General features: G+C 44.0%; 1 protein-coding gene across 1 annotated transcript in view; it reads right to left on the reverse strand.

The window, feature by feature from the left end:
• Nucleotides 1–27,541, reverse strand: part of LOC126194817 (transcription factor AP-2-beta) — a 420,874-nt gene that overhangs the window by 359,665 nt on the left and 33,668 nt on the right. The window contains exon 2 of the mRNA XM_049933144.1: nt 7,700–7,855. Within this exon, the coding sequence (XP_049789101.1) occupies nt 7,700–7,849 (150 nt within the window). The 5' untranslated portion in view covers nt 7,850–7,855. The remainder of the gene's footprint in view (nt 1–7,699; nt 7,856–27,541) is intronic.

Genomic DNA, 27,541 nt, shown 5'->3' on the forward strand with positions numbered 1-27,541 from the left:
GCAGATGCCAGACTGAGATTCATTGGAACAATCCTAAGGAAATGCAATCCGAAAATAAAGGAAGTAGGTTACACTACGCTTGTTCGCCAACTGCTTGAATACTGCTCAGCAGTGTGGGATCCGTACCAGATAGGGTTGATAGAAGAGATAGAGAATATCCAACGGAGAGCAGCGCGCTTCGTTACAGGATCATTTAGTAATCGCGAAAGCGTTACGGAGAAGACAGTTAAACTCCAGTGGAAGACTCTGCAGGAGAGAAGCTCAGTAGCTCGGTATGCCTAAATCATTGGCAGCTCCTGCAACAAGATCTAAGATTGTTGCAGATTGCCACAGGGCTCTGGTGGAGCTAGGGGGCAGCAATAGGGTAAACGTAGTATGGGTCCCTGGCCACGCAGGGATCTGTGGCAATGAACAAGCCGATAGATTGGCTAGTTTCAAGAACATACCTTCACAGAGGAGTCAAGCCGTATATTGCTCCCACCTACGTATATCTCGCGAAGAGACTATGAGGATAAATTCAGAGAGGTTAGAGCCCACACAGAGGCATACCGACAATCCTTCTTTCCACGAACAATACGAGACTGTAATAGAAGGGAGAACCGATGGAGGTACTCAATGTACCCTCCGCCACACACTGTCAGGTGGCTTGCGGAGTATGGATGTGGATGTAGTAGATGTAGAACTGGCTAAGGAAACAGCACGTAGGATATTGTACCAAGGTCCATAAACAAAAACATGGTAAGGTAATGATGCCCAAGCCAAGTTTTAAAAGAAGCTCTGTAAGCCTGGGATTCAACAGGAAAGAGATCAAACTTATGACTGAACTGATGACCGGCCATGGGAATTTCGAAAAACACCTACACACAATGGGTGTAATGGAACAGGTCCCTAAATGTAGGATCGGTGATGAGGGTGAAGAAACTACATCACACCTGATCTTCCAATGCATGACATTGGAGAGTAAAAGATACAGAATCTTCGGGAAAATTAGACCTGAAGAAATTGTGTCTAGCAAAAAACTGGTAGAGCGACTCATTGCACAATTTGAGGGCCCTGGTTGGCTTTACTCTATATACAGGGAGCGATACCGCACAATAAACCTAGTTTCGGCGCGGGCAGTGGAGGGTCAGACCTAAGCTGTTTTAGCTTCCCTGTTAAAATCAATCAGTGAATCAATCAAACAGCCTAATTATCACTTTCCTCTGGTCTCGTTGGACGCGCTGATTCGGTTGGGAAAGATATCGTAAAGCTGTTGTACCGCCTCCTGAGGCAAACTGGGCTCAACTGTTGTGATTGGCACTTGACATCCCGGATAGTAGCACTAGGATGGAATTTAAGTCGCAGATGGTTCCACACAGGTTATGTCGAGGACAAATCTGGAGAACTTGCTGGCCAGGGTAGTACCTCAGACTCGTGCAGAGTGTTTGTAAGGACACGTGCCATATGTGGACGAGCGTTTTCCTATTGAAAAAACCACCAATATGCTGCCGCTTGAGAGGTAACACCTGAGGAAGCAGAATGCTCGTAACGTACTGTTCTGCCGTGAGTTCCCTCAGTCACTACCATTTGTGACCTGAAGTCATACCCGATGAGTCCCCACACCATGAGAACATGAGTAACACAGTGCCGCGCGGTTTGAGGCGCTTTGTCATGGTCGGTGCGGCTCATCCAGTCGGAGGTTCGAGTCCTCCCTCGGGCATGGGTGTGTGTGTTGTTCATAGCCTAAGTTAGTTTAGGTTAAGTAGTATGTAGGCTTAGGGACCGATGACCTGAGTAGTTTGGTCCCATAAGACCTTACCACAAATTTGCCAATGACATAGTGTGCCTCTCCAAAACATTGGAAGACGACGGTAATCCAGGTTAGTGCAGACCCGCGGTTAGCTGCTGAACACAATGTGACAATTTCCATCAGCAGTCCTTGTTTCCGGTCACTGCGCTGTTCCAAACGTAGCCCGATCAGTGGTGGCGTTACCAACGCATCGAACAGTAATTCCCTTGTCCGATCACTGAGCGAGGTGGTGTAGTTGTTAGCACACTGGACTCGCATTCGGGAGGACAACGACTTAAACCCAGATCTGGCCATCGTGATTCATGTTTTCCGTAATTTCCCCAAATCGCTTCGGGCGAATACCGGGACGGTTACTTTGAAAGGGTACGGCCAACTTTCTTCTCCCTCCTTCCCTAATCCGATGGGACCGATGACCTCAATGTTGGATCCCCTCCCCCAAATCAACCAACCAACCAACCTAGTCCGACCACTGATAGATTTTGAGTAACGGTGCGGGATGGTACAGAATGTCGCAAGGAGTTCGTTACTTGTTCTCGGATGGTAGGCACACAGATGTGCTTGGTGCACAGTATGACGACCATCCATTATGGAGGCCAGACTGTCTAAGAGTATGCCGGCCCCCACGTTCCATGCAGCCCAGCATCGGGCTACCGTCACATCGCACGATTCGACCAGCCGGCCAAATGGAGACCCACACTGAGGCCCCTGTCACTGTACGTGGCAGCTTCACAGCGATCGCTCGACATCAGAGTTACGCACTGGTGTGCTTTCTACCTGTCACACAGAACTGCAACTCTAAGCGTTCATATACCCGCCGACGGTAAGTACGTGTACGAAGTTACGTTGACATCCGACCATGTATTCTGGATGCTTAACTCTTTTCTGTCGGGCATTTCAGATAAACAGGTGGAGGTAATACAGAGCCTTAAATGGTGGTGTGCACCATTGGCTTGCTAATATTCAGGACGCTGAAGACAGAAGCAAAATGATTAAGTCAATAAATTCTAACCACTAACACCACCACCACCACCATCACCACCACCACCATCACCATCATCATGATCATCATCATAATATCGGGGTCAGGCCCAATAAATCTATTATCGTTGCTCCTGCTCCCTCTCGCCAAAGGTGCTGTATGGTAATCTGTGACAACTCCTCACAGAAGATTCTTATTCTCGGACTCTATTCGTACTTCATGAGCTACTCGCCCAATCTGTACATTTTAAAACTGGCGACCTCTCTCTAAATAGGATACTTTTGTTTAACGGATGATAATCTCAGTTGAAGCAGGGAACGCTCTTCTGTCTTTAATGCTTTGGTTTCCGTTGCTGCTGATTATTATTCAGGATATAAGCAGTGGCTGGACTTCGAACCCTGGATCCATGACGTTTTGATTATTAAGGGACGCTGCCGTTAGACGATGAGTGATATTACAATTTGTGCTCCTATCTTTTAAAATGAGCTGAACTGCATTCGTAGAGTCTCTTCCAAGAAATAGTTTCTGTTGGTAATCTGCAAGGAAGGATTATTGCATTTAATGTCCCGTCGACATCGAGGTCATTAGAGAGGGAGCACAAACTCGGATTGTACCTACGATGGGGAACGAAATCGGCAGTGCGGTTTCAAAGCAACCAACCAGGCATTTGCCTGCAGCGATTTAGGAAAATCACTGAAAACCTAAATCTGGATGGCCGAACACAGGTTCGAACGGTCGCCCTCCCGAATTGGTAATCTGTTTAGGCTTTCCAGCATAGTATTTTTTTTTTCATTTCCCAAATAATACGTGTACGTTCCTGTTGTATGGCAATCAACAGCGTATCTAGTTTTCAAGAGAGATAGCACTCCTCTACGTTGTACCGCTACGAGCTTACAGCCTCGTAGACGGCTGCACCAAGAGGCTGCATCAGGGCGGTGTTACCTTTTGTGCGCGCCCGCGCTGATGTCATCCCAGAAAGTAATTACTGGTCATATTAATTACCGGTCGCACTCTGCTGAGAGGTACTCGCCAGTAGCTCGGCTGCTGGAATTAACCGTCAGTGAATCGGGGGAAGGGGGAGGGGGGAGGGGGAGGGGGGGCAGGGGCTCAGCAAAAGGCGTCCTACGAGCCTCGAAGTCCTGGTGGCGCGGTCGGAGTTTATGTAAGATGGACACCATGAAAGCTGGATGTGATCGAACAACAGAGTCACCAAACGTTTCCGGACGCTGTTCGGACGTCGCAATAATTATGGTGGTTATTATGGTGTTAGTGATGGTACTGGTGATGGTGGACAGGTAGTGGTAGCGATGGTACGAAAATACGTTCATTTTGGCCCAAAATCGAGGAAGGAATCGACTCGTGTCCTGAATCGTTTCGTATCATTGTGGGAAAAAAGTCTAGGATTTTGTGGCAGACAAGGATGAAGAATACTAATAGGCTCACCATCGTAGGTCGGCTTCAACCGACAGCAACCAGAGAGACTTCTAGTGGAGGTGATAATGTTGTCAACACATTTTAGCCTACAAGCGCACCCTTCCCGCCAGACGAAGCTTGTGTTCTGGTTTAAATCCCAGGCCGCATTGCCTCTTCGGGAGCTCATGCCACTTTTGTTGGTAATGCGTCAGAGAGGAATGTCAACTTCAAAGGCCCCCTGGGTCTTGCTATTCGAGAGAATGCTATGTACCGACGATAAGTCTAACCTTGTTTCTATGATTTATGTTACAATGCATGACATTATGGTGGTTTGTGACACAATCACTTGTGACGGTTCCACCACTCTTCCTTTAAATTTCACTTCGTTACTCGTTTGGAGACAAAAAAATCATTGGCTTTAATCACCCATTCATTCACGATAAACTACTGACTAATCATTTTTGTAATTGATTCCTAAACATATTTTGCCAAATCTCGCCCTCCTATTAGGATAGTGGTAATCTGTTAAGTCATATTTGTTAGACATCAGTTTCTCTGTGAGTGGATATGTGTGTATAGGAACTTTCAGTTAAATTTTCAAAAACATGCCGGAATAGTTTGTATCGTACCGCTAGATGTAGTTCTTAGGGTTTTGTACCTGAATCGATAAGAACGGAACCTTTATAGTATCACTTTGTAGTCTGCCTCTCCGTCTATCTGCACGACTTTTAAGAACCCTTTTTCTCAAGAACGGGACCATGTATCAAGCTGAAAGTCATCAAAGATAGTAAGTTCAATATGCCTTTGGCCAAGTAAAAAATTTAATCTTCTACGTCAGTGTAGTCAAAAGATACGATGATTTACGTCACATATTTAGATATGTTGCCAGTATCGATGGATAACTAGCTGAACGTGGTGCTAGGAAAGAGTGACGGACTTGGATAGAGTTACGTCATACATTAATTTCGTTTGTTTCCGTGCAGATTTGAATATGGTGTTTTTGTGGACTTGTGCTTTATTGACATCGAACTATATAGCTGTTTCAAGTGTAGAAGCTCCGGGGCACGGATGAAAGGAGCGTTTCGGTATGTGTGTTGTGGAACTGATGAAAAAGTATAGATATATCGATAAATTCTCCTAAAGGTATCGATCCATATCGGCGACACTTTTTCACAGATATATCGGTATTGAAATGGCAATGGCGTATGCCGACAGTTTTATTTTATATTATATTTTTTTCGCAATTTCAGATAAATAATTGAAGTTGTTCTTTCGAGATTGTAGTAGATCATTTTACTTTCACTGCGTGGAGGAGTAGTCATCACATTTAGTCTTTCTCTTTGACCGTGTGGAGCAATAATAGATGGAACAAAGAAGAAGTCCGATTGCCCTGGCGGAGTGGTGGTGTGAATGGGATAACGAGGCATCCCATGTAAAGAAATAGCAAACAATTTTTAACGCAAGTAGTGTGCTATTTCTTCACATCGGTATTCTTCAAAAACAGTTGCTGAAACTGATGAACAAAAATCTAAATGACAAGACTGGTCACTGCGGTGGGTGGAGACGTGTCAGGGGAAATGCTGACGTAATCGGTGTTCGGCGCTATCCACAGAAATTGCAACGTTTAACCTCACCAAGCAATTTTGACACTGCTCGGTCGCTGGCGTTTTCCAGAATGTAAAAATAGGGAAGTGGACATAAAGTGTTCGAGACAAATGCGATATGTGACGAAACTGAACGACGGACCTATCGGACACCTTTTATTGCCCCACTTAAATGCAGTTACCATTGTTAGCAAAGTGGTTATCGCCAAGCGTGAACGTGCATCGTTTTCCTTTCATTTCCTTCTCTGAGGGGGATAAGCTCAAATCAAATGGTTCAAATGGCTCTGAGCACTATGGGACTTAACATCTGAGGTCATCAGACTCCTAGAACTTAGAACTACTTAAACGTAACTAACCTAAAGACAGCACACACATCCATGCCCGAGGCAGGATTCGAACCTGCGACCGTAGTAGTCACGCGGTTCCAGACTGAAGCGCCTAGAACAGCTAGGGCACACTGGCCGGCAGGGAATAAGCAGGCTGCTAGCTTGTTGATGTACAGAATATCTAATAATAAGTCAATACTTAAATATACAGCTCTAAAACTTGCAGAATATTTACTATGGGATGCCGATATCTCTTTTTGGCTGGAACGTCGATATTTTCTCGTCGATATATCGATATTTATCTTGGATTTAACGACCGCGGATAGTGATACTTTTTATATCGATATATCGGATTCTCGATACTTTTTAAAAATATCAACAGTCCCAGTGTGTTGTGTGCGGTCGTCGGGGCCGGGGGGAGCGTTTGTTATTTACGGAGAGAAAGTAATATTTTAATAGGTGGGTTGTAAACCCTTGTTTCTAACAAGGGAACCTCCCCATCGCACCCCCCTCAGATTTAGTTATAAGTTGGCACAGTGGATAGGCCTTGAAAAACTGATCACACATCAATCGAGAAAACAGGAGGAAGTTGTGTGGGACTATGAAAAAATAAACAAAATATTGAAACTGAGTAGTCCATGTGCAAGATAGGCAACATCAAGGGAGTTGGCGGTCAGGGGCGCCGTGGTCCGGTGGTTAGCGTGAGCAGCTGCGGAACGAGAGGTCCTCGGTTCAAGACTTGTGAAAACTGCAATTTTTTATTTTCAGTCTGTGACAAACGTTTTCATCGCTTTTTGGGAGTGATTACCACATCCACAAGAAAACCTAAATCGGGCAAGTTAGAAGAATCTTTTTACCCATTCGCCAAGTGTACAAGTTAGGTGGGTCGACAACATATTCCCGTCATGTGATGCATATGCTGTCACCAGTGTCGTATAGAATATATCAGACGTGTTTTCCTGTGGAGGAATCGGTTGACTTATGACCTAGCGATCAAATGTTTCCGGTTCCCATTGGAGAGGCACGTCCTTTCGTCTACTAATCGCACGGTTTTGCGGTGCGGTCGCAAAACACAGATACTAACCTTATTGCAATGAACAGAGACGTCAATCAACGAGCGGACAGATCATAACTATGCAAAAATAAAGAAAGTAAACTTTTCACTCGAGGGAAGACTTGAACCAAGGACCTCTCGTTCTGCAGCTGCTCACGCTACCACGGGACCACGGCGCTCCTGAGCTCACACTATCCATGATGTTGTGGACTACTCAGTTTGTATATTTTGCTTATTTTTTCATACTTCCACACAACTTCTTCCTGTTTTCTCGACTGATCTGTGTTCAGTTTTTCAAGGCCTATCCACTGTGCCAACTTATAACTAAATCTGAGGGGGGTGCGATGGGGAGGTTCCCTTGTAAGGGACACTATAATTGCATGATAACCGTGCTGTTGAGAGGCCGGAGGTCAAATAATTAAGAGGGCGGCAGCTTGTTGTGTGACGGACGTGTCTGTCGTCCCCACAGCAGCTGCGAGCCTCGTAGAGCAGCAGGTGAGCTGAGCTTAGAGTGATAGCTGGCTGCCGGCTTACCTGCGGGTCGTCGACGCCGGAGAGTCCTCCGTGCAGCACCAGGGGGTCCTGGCCGTCGAGCCCCGGGTGCGACTGGATGAGCACGTCGGGCCGCCGCACGCCGTAGTCGCGGGCCGCGCGGTTCGACTCGTACGGGAACGACGCGTGCATGTTGGTCTGCAACAGGAGGCGAGCGCGCCGCCATTGACTACTTGCTGTTGCCACTGCAGGAGCTGCTAGCTGTGTTGCGCCAGGCTGTGCTTTCGCGTAGGTGATTTCTACAGCTCGACAATTACGTCTTCTTTTTTTCAGTTTCACGTCATCCATCATTGGTAGTATCACGAACCTCCCATCTGTTACCATTAACAATCAAAGGTCACAAAGGAATTACACATTTAGGCTGCGAGTGGGCGTTGATTTAAATCAATGATGAAAGTTGAAAATTTGCAGTGCACCGCGATTAAAATCAGGGTCTCCTGCTGATAATTTCCAGGAGTGAAATTTCCTGGCAGATTAAAACTGTGTGTCGGACCGAGGCTCGAACTCGGGACCTTTGCCTTTCGCGGGCAAGTGCTCTACCAACTGACCTACCAAAGCACGACTCACAATCCGTCCTCACAGCTTCAATTCTGCCAGTACCTCGTCTCCTACCTTCCAAACTTCACAGAAGCTCTTCTGCCAGGAAGTTTCATATCAACGCGCACTCCGCTGCACAGTGAAAATCTCATTCTGGAATCATCCCCCAGGCTGTGGCTAAGCCAAGTCTCCGCAATATCCTTTCTTCCAGGAGTGATAGTTCTGCAGGGTTCGCAGAAGAGCCTCTGTGAAGTTTGGAAGGTAGGAGAGGAGGTACTGGCAGAACTGAAGCTGTGAGGACGGGTCGTGAGTCGTGCTTGGGTAGCTCAGTTGGTAGAGCACTTGCCCGCGAAAGGCGAAGGTCCCGAGTTCGAGCCTCGGTCCGGCACACAGTTTTCATCTGCCAGGAAATTTCACTCCTGGAAATTATCAGCAGGAGACCCTGGTTCGAATCCCGGTACACTGCAAATTTTCAACTTTCATCATTGATTTAAATCAACGCCCACTCGCAGCCTATGTGTGTAATTCCTTTGTGACCTTTGATTGTTAATGGTAACAGTTGGGGTGTCTGGTGTAGGCATTTCTTTGGCCGATTGTCTGTCTTGGAAGAATCTAATTCCACGCTTATGTAACGTAGAGAATTGTTTTAATTTTTGTCAGAAAGAAGGACTAATACCGGATGACGAAAGGAGAGATTGTGTAGATTGCGGCTGGGCGAAGTCTATTAAAGCTCGTAAGAAGAGTTATAATAGTGAAATACCTTTACAATTTCAATGTGGAAACTGTGGTAAAAGAACGACTATCAGCAAAAATACATGGTTTGACTGTTAAAAATTATCGATCCAGACCAGCATAATTCTTGTATCTTGCTGGATTAGAGAGTACAACTTGTAAGCAGGAGCATCAGAAAGTGACTAATCGACCAATACTGTGTGCGACTTTTAATATATTTTTATTAGCTTGTTAATTAAAAATATTCTTTGTTTATTTATTATTATAAATAAATATTATTTATGTGTGCTTTTATTTTAATTATTGGTTTAGTTATTGGTGTTAGTTGGTTTAACTTAGTTCCGTATTTCCTTTTATCTTTACTCTCCTGGAAACCTGGAAAATATAAATAGTTCGTTTTAAATATCACAGGAGAGCAAGACGGATTCCGCAGAGCGATCTCGCGGAAATTCCTCGTTGTTATCCGCTCCACCTGAAATCACTAAAACCTTTACTCTCTACGCAAACAGGTCGGCACAACTGGGTGCTATGTTGTTTGATGAGTCTGGAGGATAGGTCCAACAATTTAGCCAGTTAAAGTTTGTTAATTCGGAGATAATCTCTCGACGAATTATGACCGTGGAGTATGCAGGTTCGCACTATCGTTCCAAACTTCACCTCTGAGCGATCTACGTCTCGTAATATCTGTACAGTGATGATTAACTAATTTTGGTATGGAGATATACACACCTTGAATACTTGATATTAGTTATTGGATTTTATTTTGTGCAAAAAACTATTTGAACATTTACTACGTACCGTAATGACGTCTCACAACACTACAATCTCTGTCTTCCTCTCACACGTCCGGTCTCTCCATTTCCTTCACAAAGAGTCTCTAAAATAAAACCTTTGGTTCGGTAAGACATAGAGCTGAGTTCATAGCACGGAACGTTCAATTCTCGCAGTTGGTATATGTATTTCACCGTAATATGTATTCGTCGTATCCAGAACTATTCATGTACGATTGTATTTACTGATGGTTACGCTATGCATACGCATCTCATTAAGTGGTTGACGTTAAACGAGAAGAGTGTGCCGGAACATTAAGCGGCTGACGCCAAACGAGAAGAGTGTGCCGGAGAGGGAGAGGAACTGCGCTTGACTTTAGGTTTGCGCACATCTGTAGCCCCGTGCAAGAGAAAAATGCTTCTCGCAGCATACACATCAAATCACATTAAGCGGTTGACGTCAAACGAGAAGAGTGTGCTGGAACCTTTAGGTTTGCGCACATCCGTAGCCCCGTGCAAGAGAAAAATGCTTCTCGCAGCACACACATCAAATTGACTTAGTCAACGTTCTTCTTTTGTCGTTGCTGTAGTGACCACTCTAAACACTGCTCATAACTCCCGCCACCACAGTCGCAGTTACGTGGTCGATTTACAATAGCACGTTCAATATCTATCGTATGGGGCCCGCGGCTTCGATAGGCAAATATTCTTGGAAGTTACTCTGTTGTTTACCAGGCAGATGCGCTTACCGCTAAGCTATAAGGGCACAGTGACCATCTCCACTAGCACGCCTCCCTTCAGACCCAAATTCTCAGCTTATCCACGCATTACAAATGTAGTGCCCCTTCTCCATTATCCTCATTACTCGCAGCTTCCCGCCGATTCTCGTAAGAGTTTGAGCCTGGTGTGCATTCACACTGAAGAGATCATTGGCTGACCTCACCTTAATTTCATATGTATGTGGCATCTGTTCGTCCGGAAGAACGAACATATACCAGATGTTTCCAGAATGAGATTTTCACTCTGCAGCGGAGTGTGCGCTGATATGAAACTTCCTGGCAGATTAAAACTGTGTGCCCGACCGAGACTCGAACTCGGGAACTTTGCCTTTCGCGGGCAAGTGCTCTACCAACTGAGCTACCGAAGCACGACTCACGCCCGGTACTCACAGCTTTACTTCTGCCAGTACCTCGTCTCCTACCTTCCAAACTTCACAGAAGCTCTCCTGCGAACCAAGCAGAACTAGCACTCCTGAAAGAAAGGATATTGCGGAGACATGGCTTAGCCACAGCCTGGGGGATGTTTCCAGAATGAGATTTTCACTCTGCAGCGGAGTGTGCGCTGATATGAAACTTCCTGGCAGATTAAAACTGTGTGCCCGACCGAGACTCGAACTCGGGAACTTTGCCTTTCGCGGGCAAGTGCTCTACCAACTGAGCTACCGAAGCACGACTCACGCCCGGTACTCACAGCTTTACTTCTGCCAGTACCTCGTCTCCTACCTTCCAAACTTTACAGAAGCTCTCCTGGTTCGCAGGAGAGCTTCTGTAAAGTTTGGAAGGTAGGAGACGAGGTACTGGCAGAAGTAAAGCTGTGAGTACCGGGCGTGAGTCGTGCTTCGGTAGCTCAGTTGGTAGAGCACTTGCCCGCGAAAGGCAAAGTTCCCGAGTTCGAGTCTCGGTCGGGCACACAGTTTTAATCTGCCAGGAAGTTTCATATACCAGATGTTCTTTTGCTCGTATCAAGTTTGATTCCGTCAAAATTATCTTTGCCTTGACACCACACGCTACATTCGACATGGAGGTTTGCCTGCTACATACTGCACATTCTCTCTCTCTTCACTTACTCACTACGTAGATGGAATTATATAACTATGGCCTCTTAATGGTTGCTCATGCAGGTTTACTTTATATGATTCACTGCTCTTACTGGTCTAGATTTTAAGATAATACGTTTTATTTTAGTCGTTCCTTATTTTATTTTTTAGTAAACAATGTATATTAGATGGGTAGATCAATTAACTAATGACAGGTACTGAATAGAATTGGGGAGAAGAGGAATTTGTGCCACAACCTGACCAAAGAAAGGGATCGGTTGGTAGCACATGTGCTGATGCATCAAGGGATCGCCAATTATTGGAAAAAAAGCATGGAGGGTAAAATCGTAGAGGGAGACCTAGAGATGAATACACTAAGCAGATTCATAACAATGTAGGTTGTAGTAGGTACTCTGAGGAGATGAAACTTTTACAGGATAAAGCAATATGGAGAGTTGCATCAAACCAGTCTCTGGACTGAAGACCACAACAACAAGTAATACTGTATATTTGGAACCTTCGCATATTGCTATGGTGGCATAATACTACTTTTAAATTTTACTATGACGGAATGTACATTTAATTATAGCTTCTTTAATGTAATTTTGCATAATGAGAAAGTATAATTCACATGGAGTTTGTTACCCAAGATTTTATTCTATTTCAAGTGTAGTGTTGCTGTTACTATGTTGTTCATAGGGCCTGGTAAGGGCACAATGGAATGCCGAAACCGGTTGTCGCTGCAATAAATCAGTGATGGAAATGCAGTTATTGCTTTATTATTGCTGGTTACATTGAGAAACCTACAACTACTGCTCGTTATGTGTTATTTTTTTCTAGACTTCTTTATTGATGGCTTCTGAATGTTGTCATTACAGGCGGCTTACGATATTCGAAAAAAAATTCTAATGAACGAATCTGCTTTACCAAATGAAAGACATTTAATGACACACAGACGAACACACACACACACACACACACACACACACACACACATACACACACACATCAAATTATATGGCGGGGCCAATAGTGGCACTTCCATCGCCCTGTGTATAGCAAATGGGGAGACAAATGATCATTATGATCAGACATTACTTAGCTGTAAAGCGCTTCTGGACACATTCTCTTTTTCTGAGAGTTCCCATATGCAGCTTGTCCGAAAATTCTCCATACCATTTTTTATTTGCTACCTTCATGTGGAGCAATCTCATGTGGAATCCATTCGCGAAAGAGTAGCTGAAGTTCAAGTACCGCTGTCAAAATAGCATGACGACATTAAAAAAAAATTGAAAATCAAAGGATTTATGAATGAATTATCGGATAACGTCATGGGGCAGCAAATTACAGACTGCCGTGCTGTGCCGGTACAATTTCCAAATGCCGAGTCTCGTTGAAGAGAGTTATTTTCCGATGAATGTGTGATATATCGGCGTTGACACAGGAGGAATGTGACTTTTCTGGTTTTAGGAAAAACTGGAAAGCAATCCCTCTCACGGGTTCAGACCTGTGAAGAGTACACGAATGGAAATTTTCAGCTGGAAATGTGGTTAATATTTCAGCTCGCAGACAAGGGAATCGTCGATTGTATGTGGTTATAGCACGACTGAGCGCCGACACACTTTGCTATTCAGGTGCACGTGTCCCTTGACGAACAATTTCGCAATCGCTGGATTGTTTCAAAAACTTTTCTGTCCCTACTGAAATGGCTATGACGAACACCAAATCTTAACACGACACACAACCCATTACAGAGTACAGTAAGTCCCATGTGGCTCAACATCGCTGCAGGCCTAACGAAGAGTTGTGCAAAAATGTCGAAGAAGCCTTTAGTACAGCTGTGAGGTGCTCTGAGAGAAGTCATGCCACATATATCTCTGTGTATGGCACGATGGCGCACATACAGACCCCTGGATACATAACCTTTATATGTACGTACTTCAACATACATTATATTGTTTGGATTTACGGAGGAAGACTTGTTCGACATAATGTATACGTTGCACATGAGAAGATACTGTTCGTTCATCCACAGCAGACAAAATACAGGGTGATTCAAAAAGAATACCACAACTTTAAAAATGTATATTTAATGAAAGAAACATAATATAACCTTCTGTTATACATCATTACAAAGAGTATTTAAAAAGGTTTTTTTTCACTCAAAAACAAGTTCAGAGATGTTCAATATGGCCCCCTCCAGACACACGGGCAATATCAACCCGATACTCCAATTCGTTCCACACTCTCTGTAGCATATCAGGCGTAACGGTTTGGATAGCTGCTGTTATTTCTCGTTTCAAATCATCAATGGTGGCTGGGAGAGGTGGCCGAAACACCATATCCTTAACATACCCCCATAAGAAAAAATCGCAGGGGATAAGATCAGGGCTTCTTGGAGGCCAGTGATGAAGTGCTTTCTGTTGAGCGGTCGCCATCTTAGCATCAACTGACGCTGACGCCTAGTCAACAGCGCCTCAAGCGAACAAATGTACAATTAAATGAAACTTTATAGCTCCCTTAATTCGCCGACAGATAGTGCTTAGTTCCGCCTTTTGTCGTTGCTGAGTTTTAAATTCCTAAAGTTGTGGTATTCTTTTTGAATCACCCTGTACTGCAGACTGGCACATTTTCTAAGGGATAACGCTGAAAAACTATTTTATCTTATTGCATGACGATGTTACTGCACTTAAGGCCCACTGATATAAAAAATTAATTTAAAAATTTTGACAAAATTGACCTTTATCATCATGGCAAATAACAAATACAAGAAGAAATTGGCAAAAAGTAAAAAGAAAAATCGTTTTAGAGTTGTGATTTCATTTTGGAACCGCTGGGACATGCAGTTTTTAACCACCCATCATTTCATGAGGTATATGTGAGTGCAAATTCGCATTTTTCCTAGGCTGAATGCCACATCTGGAGACTTGCTTGAAATGATAATGCCTGAGACAAATTACAGTCTTAGCTTGAAATCATAATGCCTGAGACAAATTACAGTCTTAAATAACGAGCAAAAATGGGCCTAAAATTTACTAAATGCATATCAGAAGCACGTAGTGCTCCATTGCTTTCATTTCGAATCCAAATAGCAGTAGTACAAACTCAAATTTACGTTACAGCAACTTAACAGATAGTTACTTTCACTGTCAGTGACAATATCCTTATACTACATCAGACATTATCCTCAATATGATCACTATAAAAACTATAAAAAATACATGAAAATCTTCTACAACCACGTAGCACAATTTCCGCGCCGCCTGTTGCTTTGAACGCTGTTGCTACAATACACTACATTTGTAGAAGTACCTCAGTGTACCATCAGATATCGCGGCCTTGCAATAGCAGCAGTGGTTTCATGCGAAAGGCACTGGCACTCTAATAGAGTTCCGCTTGCATTCCGCCAGCTTCAGCAGGCTCCTACGGAGTAAGCGGTCTGATGAACAGAACAGTGGTCTAAACCGGTCATCAGTAAGTAAATAAACATTTTTTGTGCTATAGGGACTGTTTTATTATCTAAAAAAATTAAACGAGTCTTGGGTCAAGACAGACACCACAGCTACTCAAAAGGTTAAATGCATTTCCGACTGTGCTAGATGCTTTGCGCGCCTGCTAGCACCTCGGAAGTAAGCAGAGTGGTCAGTACTGGTCCCTGGGAGGAGAGAAGATCAGACCAGAGGGGGAGGCCGGTAATTGTGAGTCCGCGGCGGTGATGGAGCGTCAGGCGGCGGGCGCGGTGGGCGGCTCGGCCTTCTAATTGCCCACCGAAGGCCCGGACCCTACCAATTATACCCGCTAGCAGTGGCGGCTACCGGGTGAAAGTGCAGTGGCTGGAGTGCGTCGCTGGAGATGAGGTCAGCCCCACAGGTATTCCCAACGGATGGCTGTGACACCCATCGCAGAGAATGAACCCAATGCAATGTACAGTCTGTGATCTAAGATGAGTTGGTCGTGTCAATGAAACTACTTCAGAAAACTAAGTATTTCTTAATATCGATATTTTAAAAATGGGAGGTCGGCGAAGTGTAACGCCGGATGAAATGGTTCAAATGGCTCTGCGCACTATGGAACTTAACTTCTGAGGTCATCAGTCCCCTAGAACTTGGAACTACTTGAACCTAACTAACCTAAGGACATCACACACATCCATGCCCGAGGCAGGTTTCGAACCTGCGACCGCAGCAGTCGCGCGGTTCCAGACTGTAGAGACTAGAACGGCTCGGCCACTCCGGCCGGCCACGTCGGGTGAATGTAAGGTTGGGTGAGTGTAGCGACGGGAAAGTCTATGATCAGGAAAGTGTGGGGCCGTGGAAGTGTAGAGCAGGAAAGTGTGGGGCTGTGGAAGTGTAGGGCAAGGAAGTATAGGTCCAGGAAAGTGAATGTCGAGAAAGTGAATGTCGAGAAAGAGTAGGGTCGGAAAGCGAAGGGCCATGGAAAGTGTAGGGTCGGGGAAAGCGTAGAGTCGGGGAAAGCATAGGGTCGGGGAAAGCGTAGGGTCGGGGAAAGCGTAGGGTCGGGAAAGTGTAAGATTGGGGAAATGTAAGATTGGGGAGCAAACGTTTTTGTTAAGCAGTATGTAAGGTGGGCTTGCAGCTTATTAACACTTATTGTTCAACTTAAACATCTAAAAAAACTGCAAAGGGAGCAGATACTAAAACTAGGGTTCATTGACTATGTATTAATCCTTGCTTGAAGTCTTACATAATACGTGTTGAAAGGAATGAACGGGATTCATAGTGTAGAACATGGCTTAAGGATAGGTAAAGGCAAGATGGAGAGGGAAAAAGAGGAGAATAAATACTTTCTTAACATTAAAATTGGCAACGCTACAGTAGTGGGGAAGTGGAAGTTTTATATATTATTGAACTAATGTTATACAGGATAGCTGAAGAACGAAATATATCAGAAGCAGAATGGTGCAGGTGAAGAAAGCTTTCTTCAGTAAAAGAGCTCCGCTGATGTCAGATAGTGATATGGAACTGAGAAAGAAGTTCATGAAAGTTGAAGAGTATCTGAAAAGTGAACGGGTACAGTACGGAATGAAGAAGTAGTACAAAGAATAGATGAGGGTAGAGATCTAGGAAATACCCTCACCACAACAAAAGACACCTTGCTGGCGAGTTGACTACAGCGTTCAGGAATACTTATGGTTCTGCAAGGCGCATTTTGTATACATGAGCGTGTGTGTTTTTTTAAGGGTAGGGTCGGGAAGGGGATTTGGGGAACGGGGTAAGGATGACTGGGGAAGAGGAAGCAGCAGGTGAGCGCAAGTAGTTGGTCGACGGGTACGCCGGGCCGCGGGTCGACAACCCACCACAATGGCCACTCCTCTACTCGGTTGCGTCACAAGTGTTTACTTACTCCGGCACCGCCGCCGCAGGCACGAGGAACCACTTGGCCTCGCCGTTCCCAGCTGTCGGAAACGTTTCTGGCAGTTCCTCATAACGCAAAACAGAGGCGATGTCTTGCTTTGCGCAGCTAGACACGCGCACACTCAGATGGCGAAAGTTTAGTTCCATATTTGAACCTACAGCGACACTCGCGCAGGCACCTTACCGTATGTGTAATGGAGGGTGCGGTGCTTTCGGTGCTATTTCCATTCCTCCCCTTTCCTGTTCCAACTTGCGAAATTCTGATTTTTTTATATCCTAAACTGTTATTTCTGAATAGTCAAAATCCGCGAGGCGTATTGTGCAGTTCGGGACTAAGAACTGAACGTTCAGAGGGATCGAGTTGTGTAATATCTGAGCGAGCATTCTGTCACAGAAAATCCGGTTTGTAATCCTTTCCGGTATTTAGTTGGGTTCGATTCGGTCAACTGACTATTATGCGTGACTATGACTGCCTGTGACTGTATAAACCAGGGGCGGGCAGGAATTCTGCACGTGTGCGGTGCACATGCACGTGTGCAGTTAACAGGTGTTCTGCGTGCACACAGGGGCAGGGTGGCCATCCGCTTCTCTCCCCTCCCCTCCATACCGTCTCTCCGCTTCTTCCTCTGTAATGCGTTTTGTTTCCTGGCCTGCATTATTGAATGAAGGGATAAGGGTAGTAGGAGTACTTGAAAGTAATCATCGTTTGAAAGAGTACCTATTACCTACGATACGTTTTATTTATCACAGGTGGAGTTTACAATACGTTTAATATCTGGAACAAAATTTCTACATACAGACAAACGCAAACAGTTAAGCAAATTTTCATTACTGATGTTTGCTCTTAACCGAGACTTATTAATTTTCATAACAGAAAAAAATCTCTCACAAACGTATGTCGAGCCAAACATTGACATTATCTTCGCGGCTTCACGATGGAGACGAGGAAACTTGCTGTGGAAAGACGTGATAAAAATCTATCATACGTCTTGCCAAAAGGAACCTGTCTCTCAGACGAGAATTACGCTGTAGACCTATTAATTCCATTTGCAAACTGGGATGAATATCATCTACAGAAACAGCAGATTGTCTCGAGAACTACTCAAAACCTTGGGATAAGTAAGATATATCCCCAAATCGCTTGAGAAATTCTTCTTTTATTGCACTAAGAACGGCAACATACTGAAATTTACTATAATGGCGTTCAATATTAAACTTCCGCTGACCATCGAGAATACTGTCATATATTATACATTTCCAATTTTCACGTTTTTGCACAGAGAAAAAATGATTCTCCTGTTCCTTTTTAAAAGATAGCAAATCTCCAATTCTCCGTTTCCTTGATTCACTCTGCATTTTCCGGTTATTGAAATTCACTACGTAGTGGTCGCTTCGCTTCAACGTCCGCAGCTTAGCCTGGAACTACACTGCGGCAACCTGCCGGCTGTCGCCACTGCTCCGTTCGACGATTGCACGCGAGCAGCACACGTGCAGCGCTGTGTGCTCATGAGCCGCGTGCAACGTTTGCCCGCCCCTGGTATAAACTATAAACTGTAACTTGGCGCGACCTTGGAGGTGTTTTGTATCAAACCGGTGGCAGTACAGTGAAGTTTTAACTCGCAAACTATCGTTTAATAGCTCTGTTAACCTGATACTAGAAAAACATGATGCACCCTTTGAATACAGTTAATGCGACTGGTTCTGCTACAGCTCACCCGGTCGAGAAACGTTGTCCGTTTCTCCAACAGGGCAGGCGTGTGGACTGAACTGTAAAAAGAAGAAACCGCGACATTGCAACTGGTGTGTCCACGTGACACTCATCATGAAGACGCAGAAGAAAAGCGAACACATGCTCATCGAGAATGTTGAAATTAACGTCTTGGTTCATCTTCACTGTAACCTGAAAGATTGGAATCAAGTCTTGGTGCGAAACAAATCTCGAAAACATCGGAGAACCGCCTCTAGCCTGAACTGCACCCCATCCCCCTCCCCTCCCCTACCGCCACACGCTGCAGGTTGAACGGCAGTCGGTAGTCTATGTACTCTACGCTATATATATCACTGAAATGAGGCAAAAGCGAGACTCGTGAGACCACGCCACACGCCTACAGCCAGTTTCTGTGTTGTTTTGTCCATTGAAGACGCGGAGCGTTATGTGCTTCCATGCTTTATGGCTTTCTGTGAGGTACGCGACACGAAGCATCTATTGAATACAGTTCCCTTAGCGGTGTTCACGCGGAAACTATTTCAGATGAAGCTACGTTGACTGACAGCAGCAATTCGTGTCGGGTTTGAAACTGATTGTAACTGACAAGCTGTGACATCCGTCTTCGGTCCCTGTTGGCTACGATATGTTTACGAGCACCGTTCTCAGAGCGTATTATATGGCTGCGAATGCTACACGAGTTCTTGTAGACACGTTGGTAATTCTGCGTTCATAGACCAACATACACGGTACTGTCGTGGACGTGTCAGAACGCGGTGGCACCTTTCTGTCACTCTGTCACATCTTACTGCACTAATTTCTTACAACCGACTGACGATTCATGCGGCTTCATTGCCACAACTTACCTCAGCGGTGGGCCCTGCGGTACCAGCTCCACAGCAACTACTGCGTTCTTTGAAAGGAGTTTAAAATGGCTCTGAGCACTATGGGACTTAACATCTATGGTCATCTGTCCCCTAGAACTTAGAACCACTTAAACCTAACTAACCTAAGGACATCACACAACACCCAGCCATCAAGAGGCAGAGAAAATCCCTGACCCCGCCGGGAATCGAACCCGGGAACCCGGGCGTGGGAAGCGAGAACGCTACCGCACGACCACGAGCTGCGGGCAAAGGAGTTTAAAGCCCCAACACAGTGCCTGTTATGATACTTGTTTAATTCTCAAATATGAAGTGTTTAGAGACATTTCATAACATCTCTGATTCATTTAACGTACTCATTTTGAGCCACAAGGGGTGAGCTCTGATAATACATTAGAGAAGATAAACATCTTTACCAAGACCGCTAACAATAACCTTTACTCTAGATAAACGCTTTCGGTCGAGATCTGGGGATGGTACCATTGATTACCGAAACCAAATATCCAGAATAACCATTATTAGGGATCTTGGCAAAAAATTTTATCTTCTCTAATGTATCTCCGATTCAGTTTTATTAGAACAGCAACTAGCCTTCCGTAAAGGAAGATCTTGTGCTGACGATGTTTTTACTCCGAAACGAATTATACAAAAAAGACGAGAATTCATTTCGACATACACCTCCCATTTATCGACTTTGAGGCGTTTGACCGCATCCACAGACAAAAGCTCTGCTCAGTAATGGAGAAAGGAGGTTCCCTCAGACACCTGATAAAAATATGCCAAGGTTTATACAGAAGAAGATAAGAATAGATATCGACAAAGAGCTGACACCTCGAATGGGGATAAACCAGAGCGTAAGGCAAGGCTGTAGTGTGTAGTATACACTATTCACTATCTGCACCGACGACGTGGTAAGGGAATGCATGAGGTACAGAATAGCTGAAGGAATAACAACTAGGGCAGACAAAATTCTAATGCTTTGCGCCGTCGACCAGGTAAATCATACAAGACTGTGACGAGAAATTATAGAGGTACATAGATTGAACAATATAAGCCTAAATAATCATCTAAAGATACCAAAAACATAAACAGAAACACTGGCCTTCTTCAGGAAAGTACTGTATAAGGACTAAGACAATCATCAGTAATATAGCAATGGAACAGGTGTCACATTTCCAGTATGTAGGAGGTGACGTAAGTTTTGAAGAAGAGAAAGACATAAATAAGAAAGTTAACAACCGTCAACATATTAGCCGGCCGGAGTGGCCGTGCGTTTCTGGGCGCTACAGTCTGGAGCCGAGCGATCGCTACGGTCGCAGGTTCGAATCCTGCCTCGGGCATGGATGTGTGTGATGTCCTTAGGTTAGTTAGGTTTAATTAGTTCTAAGTTCTAGGCGACTGATGACCTCAGAAGTTAAGTCGCATAGTGCTCAGAGCCATTTGAACCATTTTGAACCGTCAACACACATGTGACACGATAAGAAGGACGTTGAAGGATAAAACTAGGTGACATGATAAGAAGAACGTTGAAGCATAAAACTAGAAGTGAAACCAAAATGAAATTTTATAAACTCGCGGAACTGCCCACCGTAATATATGGAGAAGAAAGTTAGGCATTAAGATCAAAACACCTAAGACAGCTTGAAACATCAGAAATGTAGTTACTTAGATCAGTGAAAGGCTGAACAAGAGAAGACAGAAATTAAGAGATAAGGAAATAACTGGGAGTACAACTATTAACTGATAAAGAAATCAAATTAAAGCAGAATTGGAAAGAACGTGTATTGCTTACCTCACCTCAGAGAATCACTCGAAAAGCAATGGAATGAAATTCTTTTGGGAAAAAGGAGTGTGGAAAAGCGGGGGAAGAGATGGTGAGGCCACAACAGGCCATAGGGCCTAACTTGGGTTAGCAGAAGAAGAAGAAGAAGAAGAAAAAGAGAAGTATAATGTAATATCAGATTTACCGCTTCCATGTTTATAAAGCTAATATGTAACAGGGATCAGGATTGTTACGTTCTCCCAACAGTGATTTTGAAACTTGGCGTGCGCTGTTGATCTCATGTTTATTTTCGAAGCGTGACTTAGCAGCATGCGATTTATGGAAAGCGTGCCACGCTTGGGCTATAGTGGGCAGAGCAGAAAGCTTATGCCAACGCGCAACATTACGAGCTGTCGCAAATTTCCTATGTCGAGCAGTTCTGCGCCATTGTCGTTGTCGATCGGCCTTCGCATACGATTACGACGTTCGACGACAGAGGGTGATCAGTCCTTTAAATTGTTAAACCCAGTCACTCTTTTGAAAACAGAAATTTCCCTATAATATCTTGTTCATAGTATCTTGTATCATTGTAGACTATGTGGGGTAGAATTTATTATTGACCAATACCATTAATTTAAAAATGGTTTACAAACATTTTCGACTGAAAATACATTTATTTCGATGGTAACCGATTTCTGTCAGTATCTGACCATCCTCAGACTCTCACACCATGATGGTAGGTGGTGGCTGTGAATGGAGCGAGTGTTGTAACTCCACGAACGTCCGTTCACCGGCACCACCTCCCATCATGGTGTGAGAGTCTGAGGATTGTCAGATACTGACTGCAACCGGTTACCATCGGCCGGCCGTTGTGGCCAAGCGGTTCTAGGCGCTTCAGTCCGGAACCGCGAGACTGCTACGGTCGCAGGTTCGAATCCTGCCTCGGGCATGGATGTGTGTGATGTCCTTAGGTTAGTTAGGTTTAAGTAGTTCTAAGTTCTAGGGGACTGATGACCTCAAATGTTAAGTCCCATAGTGCTCAGAACCATTTTTGGTTACCATCGAAATAAATATGTTTGTGTTCGAGACTGTTTGTAATCCATGTTTAAAGTACTTTTAGCTAGACCACTGTTTCTTCACCAGGAATGTTCCCAAATCACTGTGTCATTATTACCTAGGATAGGCCCTTGATTCCAAGAATCCTATTAGTATGACTATCATAAATATATAACAGAATTTAACAGGAGTGTATCAAATTTTGATCCTTTGAAAAATTCATAAGTAAATCTAAATTAACTAATATCCAGTTTGCATAATAACAAGCTTCAGCCTAATATTCTATTATTTGAAAGTAATTATTTAATTTGAATGCTCGCAGTAATCAAATACTGAAAGCAGTTTGTATGTATTTTATTATTATTATTATTGTGTGTTGTTCGCTTGGTGTGCCATACTTCAGAGCTGTTTCAACAGTTGATATTTCATAAGAAGTTTCAGTAGTTTGAAAGCACTATTTTTCTAATCTGATTGATTCATGTAAAATATAATTATGTTAAGGTACTTTTAGTGTGCTGCAACAACTATGTATTGATGTGCTCACGATAGTTTCAACATTACAATAATCACAGCGCGTGTTATTGTGTTAAGAATGTTCTGTCATGTTCAGACATGCTAAATTCAGTATTCGCAGGAAACATTTGCATCAGCAGGCATGATACAAAATTGCACAATCTACAGCCTTTGCACATGCAATCGTAGCTTACATGCGACACTATTGCAATAAATAGATTTCGCGGTGACGTTTGTCCAACCGGTCTAGCGATCTATTATTTCAGAGTTATCCGACTTCTAGCAATTGCACATTATCTTTTGTCTTCAGTCTTATGATTGGTTTGATGCGGCCCGCAACGAATTCCTCTCCTGGTCTCCTGTGCCCGCCTCTTCATCTTAGAGTAAGCAACCAAAGTACTCAATTATTTGTTGGATGTGTTCCAATTAGTGCCATGGAAGTCATTCCCTGACGTCTTAACAGACGCCCTATAATCTTGACTCTTCTTCTTGTCAGTGTTTTCACATATTCCTTTCCTCTCCGATTCTGTGCAGAACCTTCTCATTCCTTACCTTATCAGTCCACCTAATTTTCAACATTCGTCTCTAGCACCACACCTCAAATGCTTCAATTCTCTTCTGTTCAGGTTTTCCCACAGTCCATGTTTCACTGCCATACGATGGTGTGCTCCAATAGTACATTCTCGGAAATTTCTTCTTCAAATTAAGGCCTATGTTTGATACCAGTAGACTTCTCTTGGCCAGGAATGTCTTTTTTGCCAGTGCTAGTCCACCTTACTCCGTCCGTCACTGGTTATTTTGCTACCTAGGTATCAGAATTCCTTAACCTCATCTACTTCGTGACCGTCAGTCCTGATGTTAAGCTTCTCGCTGTTCTCATTTCTGTTACTTCTCAATATTTTCGTCTTTCTTTGATTTACTCTCGATCCATATTCTGTACTCATTAGATTGTTCATTTCATTCAGCAGATCATGTAATTCTTCCTCACTCTCACTCAGGATTGCAATGTCATCAGCGAATCGTATCACTGATATCCATTCACCTTGAATTTTGATTCCACTCCTCAATCTTTCTTTTATTTCCATCACTGCTTCTTCGTTACAAATTCAACACCTGAACATTCAGCAGATCATGTAATTCTTCCTCACTCTCACTCAGGATTGCAATGTCATCAGCTAATCGTATCACTGATATCCATTCATCTTGAATTTTGATTCCAATCCTCAATCTTTCTTCTATTTCCATCACTGCTTCTTCGTTACAAATTCAACATCTGAACAATTTAGCTAGTGTGAAATATCAGTAACAATTTCAATTATTTCATTTGTTAATAACAGCATATCAAAAATATTTAACTAAATGAGGTGTTATTACCAATCTCCGCAATGAGTTGTATATTTCCCCATTTCTGTTCGACAGTAATCGCAACCAACAACCACGCTTCCAAAATCCATAGGTACGCGATTACACTGTCGAGTAGTTTAACTGATCGGAATGTGGGGAACGATACAGATATTCTGTCGGGTGGGCTTATCTGGAGAGACTGTTCTGTGACTTCGAGGTCGCCGGAATTACCAGGTGGCGCCGATTACCCACTTTGGAGATCGATTTCGAGAAGTGCAGCTGAGCTGGCATCGCCGGTTTGGGGTGCAGCGCTGCAGGGAGCGGCTCCGTACAAAAGCCAATAATGACGCGAGAGGAGAGAGGAGCCCCCCTGTCCTCTCCGGCAGATGCCAGACGATATTAGAATGTAGTGCGACATCGGCGGGAATCGTACTCGTGTGTGCGCCTGCCATATTGATTTTTGAGCGGGAAAGACACTGACATAGAGCCGCGGGCTGTACGCCGTGAGGGTGCGATGAATCCTAAGCAGAGTGGTCGGCGTGGTCCTACGCCACGCAGCGCTTTAGAGAGCACCTACTATGCATTTACTACTCGTGGAAGCAGCGGGAAAACGTAGCATACTGTGCGCGAATTCTGGTACGCCTCGCAGCTAACGCGATCTGATCAGGCGGCAGTCGCTGTGCACTTCACTCAACATATACCGGGCGATCAAAAAGTCGGTATAAATTTGAAAACTTAATAAACCACGGAATAATGTAGATAGAGAGGTAAAAATTGACACACATGCTTGGAATGACATGGGGTTTTATTAGAACAAAAAAAGAAACAAAGTATTGCTAGACGCGTGAAAGATCTCTTGCGCGCGTCGTTTGGTGATGATCGTGTGCTCAGCCGCCACTTTCGTCATGCCTGGCCTCCAAGGTCCCCAGACCTCAGTCCGTGCGATTATTGGCTTTGGGGTTACCTGAAGTCGCAAGTGTATCGTGATCGACCGACATCTCTAGGGATGCTGAAAGACAACATCCGACGCCAATGCCTCACCAGAACTCCGGACATGCTTTACAGTACTGTTCACAACATTATTCCTCGACTACAGCTACTGTTGACGAATGATGGTGGACATATTGAGCATTTCCTGAAAAGATCATCATCTTTACTTTGTCTTACTTTGTTATGCTAATTATTGCTCTTCTGATCAGATGAAGCGCCATCTGTTGGACATTTTTTGAACGTTTGCATTTTTTTGGTTCTAATAAAACCCCATGTCATTCCAAGCATGTGTGTCAATTTGTACCTCTCTATCTACATTATTCCGTGATTTATTCAGTTTTCAAATTTATACTGACTTTTATCACCCGGTACATCTGCAATACATATGGGGAGAATCACCTAAAATTTGAACGGCAAATTTAGCGGAAACGGACAGTGCTATTGATGTGCGGTTTTCAGGGAATGGATTGCTACATCTGCATCTACATCCATACTCCGCAAGCCACCTGACAGTGTGTGGCGGAGGGTACTTTGAGTACTTCCATCGGTTCTCCCTTCTATTCCAGTCTCGTATTGTTCGTGGAAAGAAGGATTGTCGGTATGCTTCTGTGTGGGCTCCATTCTCTCTGATTTTATCCTCATGGTCTCTTCGCGAGATATACGTAGGAGGGAGCAATATACTGCTTGACTCCTCGGTGAAGGTATGTTCTCGAAACTTCAACAAAAGCCCGTACCGAGCTACTGAGCGTCTCTCTTGCAAAGTCTTCCCCTGGAATTTATTTATCATATCCGTAACGCTTTCGCGATTACTAAATAATCCTGTAACGAAGCGTGCTGTTCTCCGTCGGATCTTCTCTATCTCTTCTATCAACCCTATCTGGTACGGATCCCACACTGGTGAGCAATATTCAAGCAGTGGGCGAACAAGCGTACTGTAACCTACTTCATTTGTTTTCGGATTGAATTTCCTTAGGATTCTTCCAGTGAATCTGAGTCTGGCATCTGCTTTACCGACGATCAATTTTATATGGTCATTCCATTTTAAATCACTCCTAATGCCTACTCCCAGATAATTTATGGAATTAACTGCTGCCAGTTGCTGACCTGCTATACTGTAGCTAAATGATAAAGGATCTTTCTTTCTATGTATTCGCAGCACATTACACTTGTCTACATTGAGATTCAATTGCCATTCCCTGTACCATACATCAATTCGTTGCAGATCCTCCTGCATTTCAGTACAATTTTCCACTGTTACAACCTCTCGATATAATAGACAATCATCCGCAAAAAGCCTCAGTGAACTTCCGATGTTATCCATAAAGTCATTTATGTATATTGTGAATAGCAATGGTCCAACAACACTCCCCTGCGGCACACCTGAAATCACTCTTACTTCGGAAGACTTCTCTCCATTGAGAATGACATGCCGCGTTCTGTTATCTAGGAACTCTTCAATCCAATCACACAATTTGTCTGATAGTCCATGAGCACTTACTTTGTTCATTAAAAGACTGTGGGGAACTGTATCAAACGCCTTGCGGAAGTCAAGAAACACGGCATCTACCTGGGAACCCATGTCTATGGCCCTCTGAGTCTCGTGGACGAATAGCGCGAGCTGGGTTTCACACGATCGTCTTTTTCGAAACCCATGCTGATTCCTACAGAGTAAATTTCTAGCCTCTAGAAAAGTCATTATAGTCGAACATAATACGTGTTCCAAAATTCTACAACTGATCGACGTTAGAGATGTAGGTCTATAGTTCTGCACATCTGTTCGACGTCCCTTCTTGAAAACGGGGATGACCTGTGCCCTTTTCCAATCCCTTGGAACGCTACGCTCTTCTAGAGACCTACGGTACACCGCTGCAAGAAGGGGGGCAAGTCAGGGTCTCGCACTGTTAGTCAGTATACAAATTGTGATAATACTTAGTGTATTTTTGTACGTACATACACTTTTTTAAATGGAACACTGCCTACTGATAATAACAGACTAAAAGCAGGGGAAATTAGAATGTCATTAGTGTTTGTTGCATGATTCTAGTGCGAGGCGTTTATGAGATAGCGTATTTTGAAAAATTTCCCGCGCCGACACTTGTACAATACCTGTGGTAGCATAGACTAAAGAACAACGCAAGTGCACACGCTAGTTATGTGGAATCGGACCAGTAAAGAGACAATCGCCCGTCACAGGTTGAGTTCAAAATGACCACCGGCAGCGGCAGTAGCCTGGTATGGGATGACTGCAGCATGCGTGCTGGCATTCCAGCAGAGGTGACATAGCAAGCTGCAGTAATACGTCGTTGCATATCATCGCGTGTAGTTGGTATGCCTTTGTAG

The sequence above is a fragment of the Schistocerca nitens genome, chromosome 7 (assembly GCF_023898315.1).
Source record: "Schistocerca nitens isolate TAMUIC-IGC-003100 chromosome 7, iqSchNite1.1, whole genome shotgun sequence".
Classification (NCBI taxonomy): Eukaryota; Metazoa; Arthropoda; class Insecta; order Orthoptera; family Acrididae; genus Schistocerca; species Schistocerca nitens.